Raw genomic sequence first — 16,611 nt, 5'->3', positions numbered from 1 at the left:
TGTCACAATAAACAAATGCGGGCAAACTCCACATCTGCACACAGAGTCGGGCTCCATGTTGAGTGCCTGTTATTTGACTCAGCCCTTCCTTAACTACTATCTACTGTGAATGAATGAGCCACAATTACGCTCTGTGTTTCAGTGAATTGCAGTGCCTATATGCATAGAGTGCACTTTTACAGTAAAACAGCCTCTTTTCAGCATCATAGTTGATAGCTGTAGAAGTGACCACAGAACAGCTCCACCCAAGCCAAGGAAGGTCTGAATCACTCCGAGCAGAAGGTCCAAATTGGCACAGTGGGTAGTCGTGCTTGGCACACACACGCACTCACACACTCAAAAATCAGTTGTTGTGACTCAGGCGTGAATCATCGGCCAGTGTATGTTCCACTAAGTCCCTGATCCAGACAGCTGAAGTGTTAAACAGTGGTGCTCTTTCATGCTAACGTTGGCAGAGCAGGGAAGGATGGAAAGACACAAGGGATGTGATGTGGTGAGGAAAAACAGAGGGGTGAAGGAGGACAGGGAAGGTGAGTGCCACTTTTAGCTGCTAATACGATGGAAAGAGTGAGACGTCTAGTCAGGGTTTTGAGGTTCATTTCACACTGCTGTCGATCACACGTGAGACACTTTGTGTACATGACGTTTGCACTACCAAATAATCTGTACGTGGTTACTGTCCTCACAGGAAAAGGTATGTTTAACTGTATGAAGGAGTGAATTTAAAGATACAGGAATTGGGAAGCTGTTGGAAAACCCAGGTCATAAACACCACAGTGTCTTGATACTGTATATGATATTACAGCATCCATATGTATGATTGTAGTGTGATTATCAGTCATATTCATGATCCATGCCAATATTATCAGTATAGGTGGGTTGGAGGCACGAGAGGTGCGGAGGCAAAAGAAAAAAAAATGGGCTGATTTGTTTTCCCTTGAAAATTGAACACTAAATTTAGAGCTTTAACGCTGTTTTTATTTAGACATCCGACAAACAGGCAAAAATAAAATCATTGTGTTGCAAAAAGCAATTCAGACGGCTTTGCAGTGCTTAAACAATGAACATTGTTCTCAAAAGCAAATGGATATAATTATATTTTAAAAAGAGCTAATTAAAGGTGCCGCAAATCCAAGAACTCATTTGCTGGACAAATGAGGTGCGAGTGGTGAGAGCAAGGATCCTCCTTTGTGTGTGTGCGCTCAGTAATAACAGAGCTTTGATTCAGCGGGAGCAGCAGCGCTGATCGTATAAGGAACGAGAGACCAATCAGAGCGAGTCAAAGTAAGAGAAATGAAGGGAGACAGGGCCGGGGGGGGGGGGGGATACAGAGCTGGAAAAGACAGGAATTAACATTAAGATGGATAAATGAGAAAAGTCTAGGAGGCCAGGGTACACAGAGAAAGAGAGCAGAGAGGGGAAATAAAAGGAAGGAAACATGTTGTCCCACCAGATGTTTGATCTTATAGAAAGGCACCTTTTGCCTTGTTTGGTTGTTTGGCAGGTCTTTAACAAAGCTCAGTTACCCAATCTCCACAATGGTGCTCAAGTTTTAAACATATCGGTGCCCTGAGTGGAAGCCCAGATTCAACCTGACACATCAAGTCCATTTATCACAGTGAGCAACTGCACATTTACAGAAAAAGTATCATTCTATGGATTCCACAGTGAAGACATTAGAGACTGCTGGGTCTATGGAGATTTAGTGACACTTTAAAGCTGCACCAAAAAATATATTTATATTGCAGTGTATACATGGTTGCTCATATTGATGGACCAGTATTGCATCACCTGACTTTGCAGATCCCCTCAGCTTTACAAAGCATTTTAGCATCTTTAAACCTTGTTTCACTTTGACAGCTTTACCGTTTGGTTCAGTCTCACCACTTTCATCATGTTTCCAGCTGTATCAAGCAGCTGTGTTCAGCAACAAGCTCTGATAAACCCGCTGTAAGCTGGCCAGACTACCTTGTGAAGATGCAGCACTGAACAGCTAAAGAGACAAATGTTTCCCTTAGGGGTTGGTCGAGACCAAAACAGAGATCAGAGCGACTATAGACCTAAAGTGACCCAAACATTTAACACCACTTGATTCCACGGTGATTCATTTAATAACCTTTGATATCGGATGTGAGTAGAATTCACATTAACAAGGTGGAAACCTACAAATGTCAGACTGGGACCATATTGAAAGGTTCACGATTAGAAATCCTACATAAAAATCCTCTGAATTAATATAGGTAGATCACGAAAACTTGCCACTTTGGCAGCATGGTCAAAAAAAAATCTTCATCCTTTCTAGAAATAATGAGTCCGCCTGCCGTTCAACGCATTTCTGAGGATCAACAGGCTTTACCGGCTGCCAGTAAAGGCTGTGACATGAAATAAAAAATGAAGTGAGCGATATGCATGCTGGACAGAGAGAGAAGGGACAATAGAAAAGAATAAACATTGATTTTCTTCCCCCTCTCCCTTCATCCATCCCCTTCTTCCCTCTGTGCCATCTGAACATTGATCATTTCTGTGCGTGTGTGTGTGTGGCACAGAACGCACACCAGCAGGGAGGATGTCTGCACAATTGATTTCTATAAATTATACATGATCATCAAATAGCAGTGCCTTGTTCGCCAGACCAGAATATAGCCCTCATCTTAGCTCGGTGCCTCCTTGAAATCTTCAGCCATTTCTGTAAATGTGTAAGAGAATTCATCCTCAGACTGGATGACACACGCTTAAAAAAAGACACATGCTTTACACTGATGCATCCTTCTTCCCCTCTGAATCACATATTTGAGTGTCAGCTGGTGTAATATTACTATCAAACATTGTCAAAAATGATACACATCACCCTCCTAAATCTGTGTTTTCCACTGCCAATGTCATACAAGGACAATATGAGTAGCACAGAGGGGAGAAGCCTGATGTCACATTGAGACACACAGCCATAAAGCTGCCATCCCCGTCCTTTTAAAGGTGTCCTTGACTGAGCTCAGGTTACACACGTTTGTTGAGACTGATTCAGTCTGTCTGTCCCATGTGGTCCTATTATCTCAGCTCAAAAGCCTCTGCTATTGGGTTATGGCAACACACAATAAGTCTCTTCCAAGGACCTCTGAAATAGAAGGGGGGATCCCTGTCACCTGAGGCAGTGTGTGTGTGCGTGTGTGTGTGTGTGTGTGTATATGTGTGTGTATTCCCCCTTCACAGTCTCTATTTTATCTGCTTTCTGTTATTATTTGTGCCTGCTCTCTGCAACCCCCCTTTCAATTCATCTACAGGCGCTGCAGCCCGGGGCAGAAGGTTGTGTGTGTTCATGACTGAAGAGCCTGGCAGAGCATGCGTGTGCATACAGCATACAGAATGAGGGATAACACAGGCTTCTATTAGAGAGAAAATGAAAAGACGCAAGCCAAAGAAATGGGAGAAATATACTAAATCAAGCGGAACCACCAGTTCAATCCCCTTTAATCCACCCAGCCCCTCGCTTTCTGCCTGCTTGTGCAAACACGACATAAAAATGCTCTATGTGTGTGTGTGTGTGTGTTTGCAGCCAGGTCCAAGAGCATGGTGATGGGCGAGGTGTCGCGGGGCTCATGCAGGCCGGCCTCCCCCAGCCTCCAGGAGGGGGCGCTGAAGGCTGGCTGGCTGAAGAAGCAGCGCAGCATCATGAAGAACTGGCAGCTCCGCTGGTTTGTGCTGCGCTCAGACCAGCTCTTCTTCTACAAAGACGAGGAGGAAACCAAACCACAGGTAATGCTTCAGCCACGTGTGCACACAGTGAAACACACCGACAGGACAGTGGACACAGGCTCAGTCACTGTTCATTGGCTATCTTTGTCCCAGTGGAGCAGATTCACACTCTCTGGACGACTGCTGGATTTTTACGGTTTAATGAGTCAGGTAGCACTAAAAATGCTTGTTTATGTTAATGTAAGGCTGCAAAATATGGGGGCAGGGGACATTTAAAGAGCTGTTTGATGAATCTGTGTAAGAAGTGTACTTTCTCGGGGAGTAACACTGCATATGCGCTGCTTGAACTCTGATAAATGTCCTCAAGTGATGTGTCACGTTACATTAGCCACTAGCATAACATCCAAATCTCTGACTGAAGTTTCGACCTTTGAGTTGCACTGTGGGAATTGTAGGAAGATGAAAGCGTGGAATAAAAAGGATAATATTTCTGGTTCTGCTGCATTTTTTTTTTTTTTGCCCTATTTTTTACCTTTTATTTCATTTGGTTTCTGACATTTTTATTTGCCCTCCATTGCTTTGAAAATATACAGATGTGGTTTTTACTGGCCTTGATATTTAGATCATTTATTGTTTTAGAAACACTGTCTCATAAATACTGAACATTCTCAGTGTCACTTTTGCTCAGAGGACTTCCTGTGCTTTTGAGAAAGTCACCAGGTTTCTCTTACTGTGCAGCCGACATTTTGATTTGTCTCAGAAGGAGAAGCACAGCTGTTTCTGATAACATGTTTCTGGCCTGAAACTGAAGCAGCTCAATGGAATTCAGCCATCATTAACTTTATTATTTACACCTTTACATTTCCTTCTCTCACACGTCAAAAATTCCATGAAATACACCTATTAAAGAGAGCAAAAGCAGCTTACTTCTGGTGGCCACAGGCAGCACAATGCAACAAACTGAAGCCATGTAAAGGGACAATAATCATACAGTTTTAATACATTACCTGAGGTGACACACAAATATTGTAAACAGTAATAATACTAATACTAATAACGATATTGTTTAGAAAGCCACACTTTCCACTTGGAGTCTGAATCCCATTTCCCATATCTGCACTTCTCCAGGACATCAGGGCCTTCATTCATTCTTGTCCAATATGAAAAGCATTGAAGTCATGCTGACATGTATATTAGCCATGACACGCATCGCAGCATGATCCTCGATGAGGAGGCGTGGAGTAAACAGACTACTACAACAACTACAAATAACACCAGCAATGCTCTTTAAGTAAACTCGACCAGCCATATTACCGTACATGCTTTATTTATGACAACGGATGGAAATACACAGCGGTGATGATGAGTCACTGCACTCACGGTGCTTTAGTACAAAAGCGTGTGACGCCTGGTTTCCTCTTCCATTAGTGCACCATCATCAAAATATTTACAGAGTAAACCCCTAATCGATCCCATCGCTTCTTTGATGAGGGACGTCTTTTGTGGCCAGGTGCTGACTCACTTTTTCCCATTTTCATTCTTAGTGAAGAGTTCGCAAGCAGTTCTGTAGCTGGCCTGGACTGACCTCTTTCTCTCTCTCTCTCTCTCTCTCTCTCTCTCTCTCTCTCTCTCTCTCTATCTATCTATCTATCTCTATCTCTCTCTCTCCCTCTCACGCACACACACACACACACACACCTACACGCTAATATAAACAATGTTGGGATGGACGGTCATTACAGCTGACACGCTTACATAGCTGTAACATGAGGAGATGATGTAATCAAACAACAAAAGACAGCAGGGGCAGGTTTGTGACACACACACACACACACACACACACACACACACACACACAGGAGGACACGGCCTTTAGAGCATAACAATCATCTCTTTACATTCCTGGTTGAAATCTCGACACTTTTATTGATTTCTTCCATCTTCACTCTGCTGTTCCTTCAACGTGGGCAGCAGCCGTCTGCCATCAGTGTCTTTCATTGTGTCAGCACACACACACACACACACACACACACGCTACATACATGAACACACAGAGTGACGTCTCTCCTCCTCGCAGTCTCCACTCAGCAGGGAACAACTGACTGAAGGCTTTGACACACCGTCTTTAATCAGAGCTTGCCAATACCCATCCAGCCTATATTGATTTGCAACTCCCAGTGGGTTTGAGTCACACACATGGTTGAATGCACTCACACATATACACTCAGAGGAGTGCACACTCACCACACACACACACACACACACACACACACACAGCACACAGGTCCTCCCCCTCTGAGAACAGGATGTTTGAGAAAGTGTCACCTTTTTTTCTCCTCTCTCTCATCTTCTAATCGATAGGAAATTTGAGACTGGGAGTGGGAGGGTTATGGGCGGAGGGAGGGGGACCAAATTGCAGCAACAGAACAAGAGCCCCCCCACCCCCACCACCCCCACCACTAAGATGAAAAGATGTGATAATTGGTTGAAGGGAAGGCAATACTGACGCAGGATCTGTGCAGGTTTTCTTTTCATCATTGTGGGACAAATGGACTTCAGTTATCGGACAATAGATTTCCGTTGCTACAAGACAAACACATGGGGGGGGGGGTTAGAGGTGGAGGAGGGGTTCATTAGTGTGCTGAATACAAAATGAGCCTTTTGCTGAAATTCATTACCCACAAAGCAAGAGAAAAAGTCATTTTTTAAAGGGTGAGACATGAGGAGCTTGTTGCGCCTCCATCTTTATTTCTAATGTGACGTTTAGAGTCCTGTCAATCTGTCAATCTGTCAATCAAACAGCGTGGGCAGGACCACGGTGTCTTTTCAATTATCCCTTTAATTATCTGCTGATGGAGCTTCAGTTCAGTGGCACAGTGTTCTTGTTCAGCAGTGGTGGCTAACGCGGTTCATATGAGCTATTCAGTTCTTTTTCTGTGAATACAAAAGAAGAAGGAGAAGCGAAAATTTACTCTGGAAAAGTACGAGGAAACCTCCAGCAGCCAGATGTGGAAACATAAATATGTCTAATTCTAAAAACTGAGAGAAAAATATTTTGGCTTTATGGCTCAATTTGAAACGTACACACAGTATCAATCATTAGCAGTGTGTGGTATTTGTGGCACCGGTGGAGGACCCTGCCAATGTGAGATGTGAGTGGGAAGGAGTTGTCGGGGGCCCAGGCTGGTGTTCTGGTCCAGGATGATGATTGGCATTTATGTGCACTGTGTGTGTCCACATCTGGTTGTGGCTCGTTGAAGGCTGAAGGCAAACCCAGTTTCATGCTGATGGAGATAAAACAGGAGCTCTCTTCAAAGTCTTGTGTCATCCAGGTGAGACTAGAAAAGGACAAACTGTGCTGTCTGTCCTCCATTTTCATCTTGTACTGCTTGACTGCGTGATTTGTGTTCTCGGGTGACGTGTTGCCTCTTCTTATTCATTCATCCCCGGCCAGCTACTCGTGTTATTCCGAGCACATAGCACCCTTGGGAGTTCTTCCCCCCCCCGGTTCCTGCCCTGCCCCTGTGCTCCATCCATCCACTGCTCCCACCCCTTCCATTTGTTGCCATGACGACTAATGTTGGCGGCAGCCCGGCCCTCCGGTGGAAGCGCTTTGGCAGACCCCTCTCCCCGTTTGATGGAGGATGCCAGTGCGCAGATTAACGTGGGCCGACCTACAGACGCTGGCATCTCTTCACAGCTCACTAGGCCTCAGTTCTCAGGGCTAAATGGGTATTGATCTGGATAATGTATTCTCATAATCTGTGTGGGTCCCTGTTCAATCACAGGCATAGAAAAATTTAGGGGGGTTGAGACCGGAATGATGGCAAAGAAGGACAAGAGGAAGAAGTGACGAAGGAAAGAAGGGCCAGAGGGCATGTAGGAAGGACATGAAGTCAGGAGGATGGCAGGCAGGAGGGAAATTTCTATATAAATGGATCGTTCAGTCGGCACAATTTGATGATACAGTAAAAAGAACAGAAAGAAGAGGCCTCCGGGGTGATATGATAAAAAGACAGAAGCTAAAAAGAACAAGAAGGAAAAAAACTGCATCTATTTCAGCCCAGTGTCTGAATGTCTCCCTCTCTGTTTCAGGGCTGTATACCTCTGCAGGGATGCCAGGTCAACGAGCTCACAGCTAATCCGGACGAACCAGGAAGACACCTTTTTGAGATTGTTCCAGGTGAGATCACCACTAGCTCCTCCTCCTATTCGTCCTCCACCGCCTTTACCTCTGAACTCTGGTTCACTTCACATCACCTGAATGGCTGCAGCGTACATTTGATTACTTCATGTAGCTTGATACTGGTGGTGCACTTCGAAAGTTCAGTTTTGTGACTATAAATGACTATTAAGCTCCTCTCACTGCCGTAGCATACTTTACATTTTCCCTGCATCTATTTACATAGCATGTATTCATGTGTATGAGATTGCTTATATTGCACTGCTATTCTGCATTCAGACAGCAGAGAGCACTATTAGCCAAGGATTGGGGACTGCTGTGGTCAGTCTCATGTCACACGACCTCAAAGCTTACATTTCTTAGTACTATAAAATAAATAGAAAAAAAATGGGCCTCTCCATCATCTCAAGCTGCTCCGTGCCTGCAGATGTCAGGACTGTTAGAGAGCCGTCACGCTCCACATGTTAGCACCCATACAAGAGGTTTGCCTGCGGCTGAACACTCTGCTTTACACTGCCCTCACATCGCCTTTCAAGTTTTTACTCGATCAATATGACATTTATTCTGAGGTGTGTGTTTGTGTAGATGTGATGTTTTTAAGTGTTGGGGCTTTTGCCCCGACAACCGCGCAATTACAACTTCAAAATCCAGCCCTTCAATCGACACTACAAGGCAGCAGCTAAGCTCAGAGGTGGTGCAGTCCATCCCTCTGGCACCATATATCACTCTGTCATTCTGGGAGTGTTTGCACAGAGGTCTCTCCTTGTGTTTAGAATGGACGACAGGCTTGTGAGCCTCTGTGTGTTTTGTTTATGGCCAGTCAACATAGCAGAGGGGTGAGAACCCGAGTGGCCTGCAGGCCGGCACCCTGGGGGTCAGCTGGGACGGGGATGGGAGGGAAGGGCCAACAGACACGCAGAAAGCCAAAGAGGAAAGCAGGCAGGTGGATGATGCAAAGAGACAGCTAGGACCAAGATAAGGAGGCAGGTCAGCAGAAATGCTCGGCATGATGTTTTTAGATAAATATAATAAGGAAAATATTTATGTGACACATTTGATTTGGACGCTAATGAAGACACTGATGAAGGCTTCAGGGTTGAAATGTCACATCAAATGACTTGTTAACAGAAGGGCTGCTCTCCAGATCAACAGTTAGAGTCCGATTGGATTTCAGTATGATCCAAATCAGTCTGTACGAGTTACATTTCTCCTCTTTTCCATCCCAGTGCTGACGACGTCTTCTGTTTATTCCATTTGTTGGCTCCTTGGGGAGAAACACATGAATCACTCTGCTTTCTCTTCACTCTGTAATCGGCTTAGAGTGATGAAGGCTTTTTTTTCACTCCTGTTGTATGAAATGAATAGACCGAACAGATTTTAGACTTCACGTCGCGTTGAAGGTAATGCTTCACCGGGGACAGAGCTTCCTCACGTCTTTAAAACATCATTATGGTCTCCAGTCATGTCTGCAGAGACAGAACAAAGACAGAAGCTTGTTGGTGAAAAAAAAAAACAAAAATCACCTGATGAAGCATGAAGACTCTCAGCTCACTCTGGCAAAACAGTAATCAACAATGAGCTCAATAAGCACTTATGTTGTTTGACACAATCTTTCATGCTTCTATTCAGCCCTTAAAGGAAAGCAAAGTAAAGACTATAGTGAGTGTTTACTGTTGGCCGCTGGAAAAACTGCCACTTGAGGACGTCTCAGCCATCATTGATAAGGGAAGAGTGTCTCTGAAGGGTTCTTTGATGAGTCCTTGCACATGAGTCCTTAACCCGTCATGGTTTAATAAACACAGGATCTCACAGGGTTTGATCCCAGTCTCCTCCTTTCCATACGTCCTTGGGAAAGACACATTTTGTTTGGGTACGATGCTGCAATTATGACCAATATATAAGCTTGAATCTTAATTTCCTGCCGGAAGGTCTGAGAAACACATTTCTCTACCAGAAAGGCTTATCATTAGGTGTGTAGCGCACCGTATGTGGCTGCGACAGGGGATCATGAGCAGTAGTGGCTTTGCCTTTGCTGCTATACAAATGGTAGAAAGCCACACATCTAATGGGCAGGACTGATTGGGACTCCCAGACTGATAAACCCCAATTTGAGGTCAGACCAGCTGAGAGATGAAGCCGCTGGGTTTCTCTCACTTGCAGCTCCTTTGTCCACTGTAAATAGCCTTGTTCTTCAAAAGGGCTGTTCATCTGGGGCATGTCATTGACTGATAGAGTGTTTGTTCAACAGAGTGTGTGTGTGAGTGTGTGTGCGGGTGTGTGTGTCCAGCCACAGGCTAAATCCATTGGTCATGTCTATTGTGGAGATATGGAGTACCCTGTTGCAAAAGGTAGATACAAGACATATAACAGCTGCAAGATGGTGAACCCCTGACACACACACACACACACACACACACACACACACACAGTGTTTAATGCTGTGAGAGTTAAACGTCTCCTGTGCACAGTGCCCTTCTTTATCCATGGCTTTACATACAGGCCTTGTCTTTGTTTATAGAAGCAGATTGAGGACACTTTCTCATAAATTGACTCATGACATCATGGGAAAGAAAAGCATCCTTGAAAATAAGCAGCGGCTCGATGTTTTCATGGCTTGAAAAGCGTGAAATTATCATTCAATGCAAATGTCTTATGGGTACACCATCTCAGAGTCATAGCCTGTGTAAAAATCTCCATCTGTACATTTGTCCTGCATCAACACATTCACACAATACAGCAATCCCCAGTTGTCAGTTCTTTCTTCAGCGTTGGTCAGTGGAAGCAAAAGAAACACGAAACTGAAGCTGCTCCTCCTTGTAATTTACTCTTGGCATATGAGTGGAAAAACAGCAGTAGTCTAGCATGCAAGCAATTAAAAACTGGACTCCCACCATGTTTTTTTTTATCTGTATGTACACCAGACAGAGGGAGCAGTGCACCCAAACAAAGCCGATTCAACAGTCATGTGCCTGAGTCTGAACTGAGCTCGTCTCAAAGCCTGTAGGCATGAAGGAAATGGGCAAATAACTGGATATTTAAAATATTCTTTGTATTTAACGGCTGACTCAAGGCTATAAGCCCTCTGTTGTGGTGGTGTGAAGCAATTAAGCCATCTGGAAAACAGCACACACACACACACACAAAACACACTCGTGCCTGTGCAAACGTGACAGCTTCTGCTAATTCATTATTGTGGACTGGCAGTTTAGGCAGCCCGTCCATGTGTGCACAAACACAGGGGATTTTTTGGTGTCTTAGAAATGTCTTTTTACCAAGACGCAACAACAAACCCACGTTAGAGTTCAGAGTCCACATGGTTACTGTTTGAACTCTGTATCATTAACGGGTACTTATCCATAGCGTACTAGGTAATACACTGACTATTCTGTATTCCTATGCATGCTGCACACTGTGTTGTGCTGCAGTTCAGCTGTTTGGGTCAAAGTTCATTTTCAATGCATGAAAAAATGACAGCAAAGTCAAAATGACATTCACTGTGGAGACAAGAGGGTAAATTTATAAACAGGGGTACACAGAAGAAGAACTTATGCAGATGGACACTGAAAGGGTCAGGGTAGAGGGAGGGAACCCAGAGAGAGCCCATGCTGCCTGATGGTGCACGTGGACAAACTCGGTGGAGAGCTCCTGCTGCCATGAGTGGGACTTATTACACCACGACTTAAGGGTGTTTTTGAGTTAATGTCAAAATGGAGAATTTCAACAGTTGAGAAAATGTAGTGTAGTTGTGTGATGGCAAGGAGAAGTGGTGAAACTATTCTAAATATAGCAAACACTTAAACCGATATTGATTTTTCTATGTGGGCCTTTTTTGAACTGGATAAATTATGTGCTGCTGCTGCCCCTGTCCACACATTTGCTTAGCTTCTGTACTGCTTCTCCAAACTGGGGGCGTGGCGACAGCCATCTGCTCTAGCTAATACACCAACTATGGATAAGTACCTCATACAACCCCACTTCAAAAGATCCAAAATAATCCTTTAGCAAATGTCAATATATGTTAATCCCTCTGTCTCATATTTAGTCAGGTTTTCATGCGTGCCTTTCAGGTAGCATTGTAAGATGCACACAGGGACAAAAAGGAGAAGAGTAAACGATCACATCGGATATCGTGAATTTCAGATGCACCCAAGGGGAAAGTGAATTTTTTTGTTCTTTTGGACAAAGCACATGGTTTGACAATTAAGATAAACACTCTTATTCACTTTCTTTCCCAGAGCTCTCAAGTCTGTGTGCTAAATGTGAAGCTAGAGTAAACAGGCAGTTAGCTTAGCCTAGCATAAAGTCAGCAAACAGGGAGAACAGTTAGCATTACATTTATGTCTGTGTATGAATGAAAAAAATATTTAACATTAATAATTACAGTTTTGAGATGGAGGTAGGCACTTTTTTTATTTTGAATTCCCTGTCTAAGCTAATAGCATGCTGGCTAGCTCTAGCTTCATATATATCATAGAGAAATTAGAGCGGTATCAATCCTCTCAACTAACTGCCAGCAAGAAAGAAGCAAATACACACAAGTCTTAAAATGTCAAACTGTATCACTGTAACTAATTTCTTGAAGTAGCCTGTGTCCTTCAGCCTGCCTTAACCTTTCCAGTTAGCGACTCATCATTCACCAAGAGCCTTTCTTCATCACACGTGTGGGTGTGAAATTGTTGCATTCAACTTGGGATTGCCTGTGGAAGAGAGATGGTGACGAGCTCGTGTTGTAGAAATGGGGAAATTTTACAGTCACAGCTCGCCTTGTTGTTGCACTACTTTTTGTTGGTAGCTGTGTGTAGAGGTCTCACAGGTCCAAACATTTGTGCCCAAACCCAAAAACATGTGGAAATGTGCTACCCAGAGCCACACCAGATCCATGTATTAACTGAAAACCAGGACCCGGACCCATGCAGAACCGAGAAATGTCGGACCCGAACCTGTGAGACACTGATTGCTATTAACAAGTTAACGTTAATTTACAAGATGTCAAAACAAAGCTTTGTGTCATACGTCACAGAGCCTTGGCAGCCTTTTCCCCTGAGCACGCCCATGATGCATAATCCATCCTCCTTGTCAAGAAAGTTGATGAAATACATCCAGGTTATTCCTCTGTTGCTGATTGAAACAGCACGGCTTATCTACGTGTTATTTCACCTTAAAACTCCACTCGCTGTCACAGTGACGGATGACAAACTGCTATATTAGCATTGCTAACTTCCTATCATCTATATTCTCAGAGATGAGGCACCTTATTTCCCAGCTGCACTTTCGCATCCTAATGTTACAATGTTGTAAGTTACAATACGTACTGGGACACACACACACACACACACACACAAACATACACACACAGCATCCCCATCATGATCAGCTCTGTCTGATCACTGCCGGGTGTTTTTTTTTTTTTTTCACTGGCGGTCGTGCTTTAACCACCTGTAGCCTTACACTCTAAATGTGGGGGATAATAAACATTCTGTACTGTAAATAAAGCACAAGTGTTATGTACACTGTTTAATGTATACACTGCAGATCCTAGTGAACATGTTACACCAGACTAAAAATCCAGTGTCACATACATCTTGGGATCAAATATACTCTCTGGACTTACAGTCTGAATAAGAGATGCTTAACATATCTCAACATGTGTTATAAAGGTCATATTACTGCATGGGAAAACTTTGTTCGGTATTTGATTCAGCCTCAATCTTTTTGATCATTGCTCGGGTGTTTGGCAACACAGCACTGGCTTTTCCTGCAACTTTATAGGCTGAACATACAGAATATCTTTGTCTGTCCAGGTTTGCTGGATAAAAAAGATAGAGAAATGTCTTTCATTGTTGAATTTACTAAGAATGACTGATTACACAGTATATTTCCATTGGAGATTATTTAAAAGGAGCCAATTACAACCACAAACAGCTGCCTCTGATTGGTTAATATTCCTAAAAAATGATGTCTGATTGTTAATCAGTTTAAGATGAAGCTATGAAGCCCGGAGCACGCACTTTAACTGTGTTTCATGTGTTGTTACCACATGTCATAATATGGAGCACAGAGTCACACTGAGGCACACATCTACTACATGCTTGGTGACATTTACAAGACAGAGATCGAGTCACACTCACACGTCCTGGGAACCACACGATTCTACCTTGCCAGATGTATTTAGAGCAGAGTTTTCACGAAGTGCTTAGAAGCTGAGTCACTTTTTGATTATAGCAATCAGTGATATTTGCATGATCCTGGAACAAGTCTGACTTAAGGAAGAATCCAAAGTCTGTACAGTCTGTATCTCAGAAAGATTGATTGGCATTGTCTGCTTTCTCTGTGTGTGTGTGTGTGTGTGTGTGTATACTAGTTTGTTTGGCAAAGACTGGAGGACAGCCCATCTCCCTGCCACTGCACACACACTCACGCAGACAGAGGGAGAGGGAAGGACAGAGGGAGAGAGAGAGCCTTGTTACACTCCTCCTCAGGGATTTGCTTCTCCCCAGGGGTGCTGAGGGAACGGACCTGCTGCCCATGCTGCTGAATGAAAGAAACAGGAAGAAAAGAGTGAATGAATGGACAGAATAAATAGTGAAGGGCAAGTAGTGGGACTCGTTTGACGGGTTTTGTTTCCGCTGGCATCGAGCATGCCTCACTGGCAGGTTCTGGCCGTCAGTGCTACCTGCGTGCTGATCTGCCTCCAAGCAGACTTAGTGGTGACGGAGAAGCCGCTTCATGTTGCAGCTTTAGGCCAGAGCCAGTTCCAGCTCCAGCCTGCGCTGCTCACTCAGACATGGGGCCGGTCTGCTGCAAGCCGGACAGACTGAAGGAACATCTCCAAGGTAACAGGAAACAGATGCTGGAGATTTTTAACTAGTGTTGTGGAGCGCTTGAGTAGCTTTGAGGCTGGTGGAAGCTCTATAATGCAGTATGTTTGGAACAACCTTTTATTTACGGCTTTTTTTTTTTTTGCATAGCATTAACAGGTACTGACTCCTGCTCCTGACATATTAGCTCATGGTTTTCTGCAAGATGCTTCATTATTGTGTTTTTTTTATGGATCAGCAAGACACAGACAGACAGCAGAGTGACTTCATGTGCAAAGTTCTACTGCAAAATGAGTTTTGCCAATAACTAACCACTTATGCAACATTTTTCAATGCTAAAGTGCAGGAATAGTTGCCCAGCATAAAGAAATGTAAAGTATTCAGTTGAATTATTATCATTTTTTTATAGGAAATTATGTATTGCAGCTTAGAAACATCGCCTCCCCCTCCCCTGCTTTGATCTTGGTATCTAATTAGCCAGGCAGGAAGTGTGCCGATATGGAAACGAATATAACCCCATGACCTGCAGAATTGTTTAAAGCAGCTCAGAGCTCCTTTTGTTGGCGGTTGCTGTAGTTGCATGATTGACAGGTCAGCTGCACACAGTTACTGATACAGTGTGACTGTGGTGCAGTGTCTACTGTACTGTGGGAGCCTGTTGTGTCCACAGCAGTGCATGCTGGATGAAAAACTCGAGGCCAGACCTGAAAAGCGGTTGTGAAATGAGGTGGAAATGTGTCTCTGGTTGTGATTTTGTATTTGTGCACTCACTGGGCGGTTATCCATGAGTATCTTTAGTTTGGACAATATTGTATGTCTATTTTTCATAGTTTCTCTCCTTCTTTTATTGTTCCTTGCAGAGCTTATAGTACTATAATCATGCATTCTGCTAAACTAACCCAATCTAGATGATGCTAGAATTACATTTTGTTGAGAAAAATGTAGTAGTGAGCTGTGAGCTTGAGTATTTACGTGTTGAAATGGCTTGTCATGCTGCTTGGTAAAAATAAGCGATTGTTAGATAAGGTGGTGTGTATTTGAAAATCCTGAGCAGAGGGTTCAACATGCCGAGTGTAAATCCTGAAATGTTGACTGTCTATTAACTGGCAACACAAAGTAGCAACAACATCTGAATTCTCCCAGACACACAACAGAAGAGCTGACCAAACATGAGGCTGAACACGTCTAGGATCATCATCATGTAGTCAGCAGGGACCGCATGCTGTAGCTAGCAGGACCTGTGCTGTAAGCTATTTTCTGCTAGTATGTCTCTGTCTGTCCTGTCTGTCCGTCTCTCTCACTTATTCACCTGTTTGTTAACTTGCTCTGTCTCTATCTTTGTCTCTCTCTCTCTCTCTCATGCATAATACCAATAATAAGGTCATATAAAGTTAATCTCCAACCAATTCATAGCGCCCAATCATCAGTCACATTATTAATAGAGGACATGGGCTGAGGGACAACACACACCAAACAATGTATGAACTGCATGACCTCTGTGAGGCCAGAACAGTGGCTGGAGACACTGCGGCCTGTGTTTGAGTGGTTTCTGTGCGGCTGCTCCACCAACATGAATACTTGTTAATGTTGAACAAGAGGAGCTTGGAGCAGAATGATGTTGGTGCAGAAGCAGGATTTTTCATCACCATTTGTTTGTTAGTTTACGTTCTTGTTCCAAGAAATCAGTCCCTAGTGTTTTCTTCCTGACATCATAAAATCGAGAGTTTTTACGGGGGTTATGTGCTCGACTGTTTCTTGGCCGGGCTAAGCTAGGTTCGCTGTCATCCAGTGCTCACAGTCTTTATCTTGAACATACGTAAGAGAGTGGACTTGATCTTCTCATCTAACTAAGAAAGCAAATAAGAAATCAGGTAATTGGAGACCAGGAAAAGTGGAGGTGAGAATCACCCAGACTGATAC

General features: G+C 43.8%; 1 protein-coding gene across 1 annotated transcript in view; it reads left to right on the top strand.

The window, feature by feature from the left end:
• Positions 1–16,611, top strand: part of arhgap22b (Rho GTPase activating protein 22b) — a 30,581-nt gene that overhangs the window by 4,776 nt on the left and 9,194 nt on the right. The window contains exons 2-3 of the mRNA XM_076760638.1: positions 3,551–3,750; positions 7,786–7,873. Of these exons, the coding sequence (XP_076616753.1) occupies positions 3,551–3,750; positions 7,786–7,873 (288 nt within the window). The remainder of the gene's footprint in view (positions 1–3,550; positions 3,751–7,785; positions 7,874–16,611) is intronic.

This window comes from Chaetodon auriga, chromosome 20, assembly GCF_051107435.1.
Source record: "Chaetodon auriga isolate fChaAug3 chromosome 20, fChaAug3.hap1, whole genome shotgun sequence".
Lineage (NCBI taxonomy): Eukaryota > Metazoa > Chordata > Actinopteri > Chaetodontiformes > Chaetodontidae > Chaetodon > Chaetodon auriga.
This window is presented reverse-complemented; position numbering and strand designations above follow the sequence as displayed.